The 7,229-nt window shown below is 35.6% G+C and overlaps 1 protein-coding gene across 1 annotated transcript; it reads left to right on the top strand.

Moving 5' to 3' along the window:
• Nucleotides 1-1,274: 1,274 nt before the first annotated feature.
• On the top strand, nucleotides 1,275-6,670 carry LOC139898999 (cell division protein FtsZ homolog 2-1, chloroplastic-like). The gene is made up of 8 exons (XM_071881811.1): nucleotides 1,275-1,424; nucleotides 1,690-2,349; nucleotides 2,946-3,245; nucleotides 3,754-3,844; nucleotides 4,504-4,628; nucleotides 5,140-5,232; nucleotides 5,461-5,526; nucleotides 6,268-6,670. The coding sequence occupies exons 2-8, from the start codon at nucleotides 1,732-1,734 to the stop codon at nucleotides 6,385-6,387; spliced, it is 1,413 nt and encodes a 470-aa protein (XP_071737912.1). The 5' UTR covers nucleotides 1,275-1,424; nucleotides 1,690-1,731; the 3' UTR covers nucleotides 6,388-6,670.
• Nucleotides 6,671-7,229: the final 559 nt, after the last annotated feature.

The following is a 7,229-nucleotide window of genomic DNA, read 5'->3' on the forward strand; positions in this document are numbered from 1 at the left end:
CTTTTGAATGTCTTAAGTTAAGACAAGATTTAGACTCTATTGATTTAATACTCACACAACCGAATATTACAATAGTGGAATTCATCTATTTATAGAGATCCTAATAATTGTGTAAATAATCTATTGTTTGTCGGTACAAAGGATGTTTGTACTTCAACTGAAAACTGTGTCAAAGAACACATGACTCCTTTCCTCTTCGGTAGCTATTTTCAGGAACATTCCATATGATTGGACATCCTATTTAAATAAACAAAAGGGAATGTTGGGTTCCCTAGGCTTGACAAAGTGTTAACCGTGAACTACGCATGGGTTAACTTCCTGCATTCCTTAGTTGTCTTGTAAGGTCACTTGTGAGCCGCCAACACATGTCCTTTTCTTTCCAACTTAGTCTTCAATGTCATTTGAATTGTACTCTTTGATATAGACAACACAGGAAACGATTATGCTTGTAATGGGGCATAATTTGTCTAAGTGTTGTGTGTTGCTCCAGCCCGATGCTAGTTCTTCTCATGCTGGTTCTTCTATAATTCTTCTGCTGTTTCAGCATACATCATTTGCTAGTTGTGAATAATCCTTGAATCTTTAACTATCTTGTGCTGATAGTTAAGGCAGCACACTAAGCTACTCAAACACAACATACATTGATGTTTCTATACTTAGAGATAATTAAGTAAACTTATGCTGAAATGCATATAACAATTAGTGTTCATAACCATGTTTTGTCATAATTAAATCCCTAATTAGGTAGGGGATTCAACAATTTTTAACGTTTTAAATATATAAAATATTCAAAATACTTGTTTGATAAGTGTTCGGAACATGATTTAGGTAGGATATTATAGATTACTAAGGTGTTTAATGTTAAAAGAGTATTTCAATTCTGAATAATTTAGCACTGAATAATAAATCATTCAACATCATATATTAAGAGGTAAAAAATGCAGTTGAATGTTGAATCAACATTCAATGTTAGCGTTAAATCATTTAATTAAACTTTTAGGTCGGATGATTTCACGTGTAGTAAGAGACAAATACCGTAATTTTAAATGACACTTGCTCGTTATTCACCCGAGTTAACTAGAAAATAGTTTGTAAAAACCAATCAATCATGAATTTCGAACATAATAATTACCAAATTATAAGCAAATAAAACAAAGATATCAATTTTGGAATACAAAAGAAAATGTTGGTAGCCAACCAAGAAAGGTTTGGGGCGATAAGGATATCATGCGATAAATTAGGTATGTTTCTTTTTCTTAACCCAAACACACTCTTTTAATTAATTGTATCACAATCACAAAATGATACTACTAACCAACGTTGAAAACAACCTAAAAAGATTAAGACCCATTTGTTTTTCAGCCCCTTTTCTTTCTCTGTAAATTGCTCCCATATCTTTGCTGCTGCTGCTGCTAATATTTCAGGTTTTCAACTTTCAGTCTCTCAATTTACACACATTTCACACATACCCATCTTGCAATTTAGGGTTTTTGTTCTTGTTTGGGGTTCTTATTTTGCACTTTAAATCTCATTTATGCTCATAAAGTTTGTAACTTGATTGTTTTTCTGTTCGATTTCGGTTACCATCAATCTTGCTACATTATACCCATGTCAAATTGATTTACTTTTAGTAGATTAAATGTTTAGTTTAATTTATGATTTACCATCTTTGTGTTTCTTGAAATACAGGTGTTTTAGGAGAATTTTAGTTTAGTAATTGAATATTACTAAATGGCAACATGTATATCGCCGTTGATAATTCCTTTAGAAGCTCGAAATTCGGTTGGTGGACTACCCGTTTTCGGTGGGAGAGTAAACTCATTGAAGATGATTGATGATAAACATGTCTTTACAAATATTAGTCACAAGATTAGTTATGGGCCACAAGTTAAATGTATGGCGAATTCGCATAATATTAATCAATTCAATAATAATAGTAAAGATCAGTTTATTAACTTGCATCCGGAAGTTTCGATGCTTAGAGGTGAAGGAAACAGCAACAAAACGGTGATTAATCCGAATGTAACCGAGATTTTGAGGGAAACAATGGGTTCTGGTAGTTATAATGAGGCTAAGATTAAAGTAATTGGTGTGGGTGGTGGTGGGTCGAATGCGGTTAATCGAATGATTGAGAATGCAATGAAGGGTGTTGAGTTTTGGATTGTGAATACTGATGTTCAAGCTATGAGAATGTCGCCCGTGTTCCCCGAACAACGGTTGCAAATCGGTGAAGAATTGACCCGCGGGCTTGGTGCGGGTGGGAACCCGGATGTGGGGATGAATGCCGCTAACGAAAGTAAGCAGTCGATTGAGGAAGCTGTTTATGGTTCTGATATGGTTTTTGTTACTGTAAGTATTTTATCTTTGTTAAATATGTAAATGATCATTGCTTGATACCGAAAATAATAATGTTTAGTCATCATGCTGTTTACTGCTTGTTGTGTGAATCATTGTTAATAACTGAATATAATAATAAGTATTTCAACTCTAAATGGTTCAATACTGGTTCAATACAGATTGTTGAATGGTTCAGCATCATTTATCATTTAGATGTTAAAACAAACACACTGAACGATTCAACATTAGTGCTGAACCATCCAATTAAGAGGCAAACAAAACACACCCTTATTCAGTTATTCTTTTAGTTTCTATGTAGAAAGTTATCAACACATGTATATACTTCCTAATTATTTATTTATCGTTGTTATTATTATTATTATCTTTATCTATATGTATGTTATTTCCGTTGACTCATGTTCATGTCCTTCCTTATTGGTTTATTAAAGGGTTGTATGAAGTTCCGTTTAAGCTTGTTTTTCTTACCTGAAATCACAATAGCTAATGTTAGGGTTAAAATCGTTAGCTTAGTTACACATTTAAGAAATATGGTTGCTAAGATAAATATGAGAGGTTCTTTTGTATGTGACTATATATATTATATGCAGGCTGGGATGGGTGGTGGAACGGGTACAGGTGGGGCCCCCGTAATTGCCGGGATTGCAAAGTCAATGGGGATATTGACTGTTGGTATTGTCACAACTCCATTCTCATTTGAGGGTCGAAGAAGAGCGGTTCAAGCACAAGAAGGAATTGCGTCTTTGCGGGAAAATGTTGACACACTTATCGTAATTCCAAACGATAAGTTATTGACTGCAGTTTCTCCTTCGACACCTGTAACCGAAGCTTTTAATCTTGCTGATGATATTCTTAGACAAGGTGTTCGTGGTATCTCAGATATAATTACGGTATATAGTTTGTTAATTGTTATTATGTTATGGTTTTGAGTTTTGTGTTTTTGTTTTTTATGTTTTATTTTTGTAAATTGTTACAACAACGACAAAACCCAATACCACATAAGTGGTGTATGGGGAGGTGAGATGTAGACAATCCTTCCCCTATCCGAGAACAAAGACAAGTCATTTCTCCACCCAGAGTGAAAACACTCTCAAAAGTAGAGAAAGTCATCCTTCTCTCTATTCGACGGATAGAGAGATTGCTTCCGAATGGACCTCCGGCCAATAAGTAGGAAAAACAATTTAAAAAATTAAATTAAATTAAAAATAAAATTGAGACGCCATGAAAATGGTAAAATCAAATTTTCATGGGTTTTAAATCCTGCCTGAAATTTAATTTAGGCTCTAAGAGTCAGTCAAGTCGCCAGTAAATCGACGATTGCTGTCGACTCAATAACTAGAGCCGTATTTTTTTTTGTAAATTGTTATGTGATTTAAATGAGTTGGTTTAAAACTACAGATACCTGGACTGGTTAATGTTGATTTTGCTGATGTACGAGCCATTATGGCAAATGCAGGCTCCTCGTTAATGGGAATAGGAACTGCAACAGGTTAGTAATAATAATCTAGTTAGATATTTGATTGCTTGGCAATTTATGGGTTAGTTTGTTAACCTGATTAAGCCGACCGGAATAAGTCTAATTGGTTGACCGGATTAACACCTTGTTGTGTGACAGCAGGTATGAAACTCATTATTAAAAACTGATATATGATAATATAACATAGAAAATTGATTAGTGTGACTTCAAATTGTAATAACTAAAATACCGTTTCCAAAACGCAAATCCAAGCACCTATCTTTTCTTGATAACGAGGAACCCTCCTATGAACAACATTGGCTCCCCCATAGCAGATAAACCTCGGACATCGTGAACCCAAACGTCACTCCAATGCTTAGTAAAGCACTTTCCAATGTAAATTCATAAATAGGCTCAAGAGGACATTGCCAAGGATTGAACCCGAGATCTATAGCTTCACTAGGAGTCCTTGTGGCCACTTGAACAAAAGCACAAGTGGTTATCCAAACACCATGTTAGTATCAACCTGAACTTACACAGTTATCTTTAATTAACCCATGGGAATGTTTGTTATACATGTTGTGACTTCACTCGACAATTGATAGTTCTGTAATTGTAGTCAATTCAGTACATCCGCTTCTTTTTGAGGTTTTTGATTGCATGTTTCGGTAAATTTTTTTTTTCCTAAATAGGGAAGACAAGGGCAAGAGATGCTGCACTGAATGCGATTCAGTCGCCTTTGCTAGATCTTGGTATCGAGCGGGCTACAGGAATTGTGTGGAACATAACTGGTGGTAGTGACTTGACATTGTTTGAGGTCTCTCTCTCTATATATAAAAATATTTCTATATGTATCTGTTTACATTGTTGTAAAGCTTGTCTGAGTCGGCCGACGCGTCGGTTTGGGTGCCAACCCGTCCCGTTTCGCCCAAAAACGCGTAACAAGTCGGTCAACGCTAAAAAGTCGGGTCAAAGTTAGCCAAACTTCAAGCTAAGTCGGGTCTGAGTCGGTCGAAGTCAAAGCTGGTCAATTTTTTGTATTTTGTGTAATTCGATTTTGTGCCATATATCTATGTTTAAAATATTTAAGTTTTCTCCTTAATTTATTATATGTTTTGAGTTCAAAAATTGAAAATGTTGCATTTATCTAGATAGGGGAATAAAGGAAGTTGTTTTTGGATGAACGTGGTAGATATTGTGGAATTAAGTGGCTACACTTGATGTTGCTAGCAATTCTTCTATAGCAAATTAAAATAGTCAATATCATAACATATGCTTATAATGTGTTTGTCTGATCACTGATCTTAGTCTCAAATGGCACTTTGCAGGTGAATACTGCAGCGGAAGTCATATACGATCTTGTGGATCCAAGTGCTAACTTAATTTTTGGAGCCGTCATTGATCCATCTATAAGTGGTCAAGTAAGCTTTATACTTTGATTAAACATCTTCACAATTTTACTTAATATGTGCAGTGCTACCAATATTCCCCTTCGCAACCACCTTTGTGAACATGCTTCCAAGAATGAACAATTTTGGCCAATTGTAAATTGCAAAAAAAAAAAAAAAAAAAAAAAAACCCAGTTTATCATGTTTTGTACAAAATTACCCATTCTTGCAAAACTTGAGTATCACTTTTTCTTTATTCAGGTTAGCATAACTCTTATAGCAACTGGGTTCAAACGACAGGAAGAAAGTGATGGACGAACACTCCAGGTATCAAATTGACCATCTTACCCTTTTCAAACTACACCTGCCATATAAACATAAGGGCTAGTTTGGGAATGTTACCACAGTTTCAAAATAATTCTGTCCAGTGTTGCAGAAATCGGTCAACTCGGCCGAGAGCTCGATGAGTTCTTGGTTTTTAAATGGGTGCCGAGTTCTCGGCCGGACTCTGCCAAAAAATCAGTTAACGGCCAAAATATTCTGAAAAAATTGGTTAAAAATCAGAAAATCGGGGATAAACTCGGTCAACTGAGAGCTGCGATTTTTATTTGAATTTAACTTTTGACCCCCTGTTACTTTCTTACCAAACTAACCCTCTACTCTATTTAAATATACACTTTTAACCCTCTCGGAAGCAATCTCTCTACCCTGGAGTTGAGAGGGGATGACTTCCTCTTCATGTGGGTGGAGATTTCTTTCTCGACTCGTGGTTAGAAAAACGACTTCTCTTCTATTCTAGGGTAGAGGCAGGATTGTCTGCATCTCACCTCCCCCATACCTTGCATGTGAGGGATTGGGTTTTGTTGTTGTTGTTGTTGTATATACACTTTATACCATATATGTTAAAAATTTACAGTATTATTTATATTTTCAAAAGTCAACGTTAGTCAACATTCGAGTTCTCCCCCGAGAACTACCCGAGTTGCCGAGAACTCCTTTAAAAGTCAGCCGAGTTCTCAAGCGATTTCTTCAACCTTGATTTGTGTCATAAAGTATGTTAACATGCAGGGTGGTCAGGCAGATATGGCTGGAATGAATCGACGATCACCAGCCTTCGCAGAAGGTGGCTCAGTAGAAATCCCGGAGTTCTTAAGGAAAAAAGGGCGCTCACGCTACCCACGAGCTTAGGTTGCCAATTTACTTTTTTACCCTTGTGTGATATATATGAAGTATGGTTGTCGTGTAGATAGAAGTAATCGCTTAAGAGAAGCATTATTCAACCTACCTTTACGAAATAAAAGGTTGTGACCGCATGTTACAGTGTATGGCAACTATATTACTTGATGCAAATATTCTATATTATTATAGAGGTTAGATGTTTACTAATGTATGATCATGTTTGATCCTTTTAAGTTTCATGCGAGTTATATCTGTAATCTATTTATTTATATCATTTTTATTTATTATTATTTGTATGTCTACTTGATATTACAAGTCTTTGCGCACTATATTATCCATGCTATATGTCCTACTATCCATGCTATATGTCCTACTGTACTGCTATATGTGTCCTCTTTTTATGGCTACTTTGTATGATTACATCTTTCTAGGCGCATTTAACTCTTACATGTACGTATCATTTGCCCTATATATCTCGTTTTTATGAGCATTTCTGGCCGGAGGTCCTTTCGGAAGCAATCTCTTTGCTCTGGAGTAGAGGGACGACCTTATCTAGTTGCGGGTTCTATACCTGCGGGTGGAGCAGTGACTTCCTTCTAATCTAGGGTACGATGAATGATTGTCTACACCCTACATCCCTCATACCCTACATTCGTGGGATTGAGTATTATTGTTGTATTTGTATTTATTATTAGTTGAGCATATTCAACTTATAAAACTATCAAAAACGTTCTTTAAGGCCTTAATGTCCCATTGATGTTCATTACGTAGTATATAATACAATTATATGAAGCCTATTAGTGTTGTAAAACTCGGATTACTTGGGAAGTAATCGCCGATTCTCAGTTTAT

The sequence above is a fragment of the Rutidosis leptorrhynchoides genome, chromosome 3, assembly GCF_046630445.1.
Source record: "Rutidosis leptorrhynchoides isolate AG116_Rl617_1_P2 chromosome 3, CSIRO_AGI_Rlap_v1, whole genome shotgun sequence".
Classification (NCBI taxonomy): domain Eukaryota; kingdom Viridiplantae; phylum Streptophyta; class Magnoliopsida; order Asterales; family Asteraceae; genus Rutidosis; species Rutidosis leptorrhynchoides.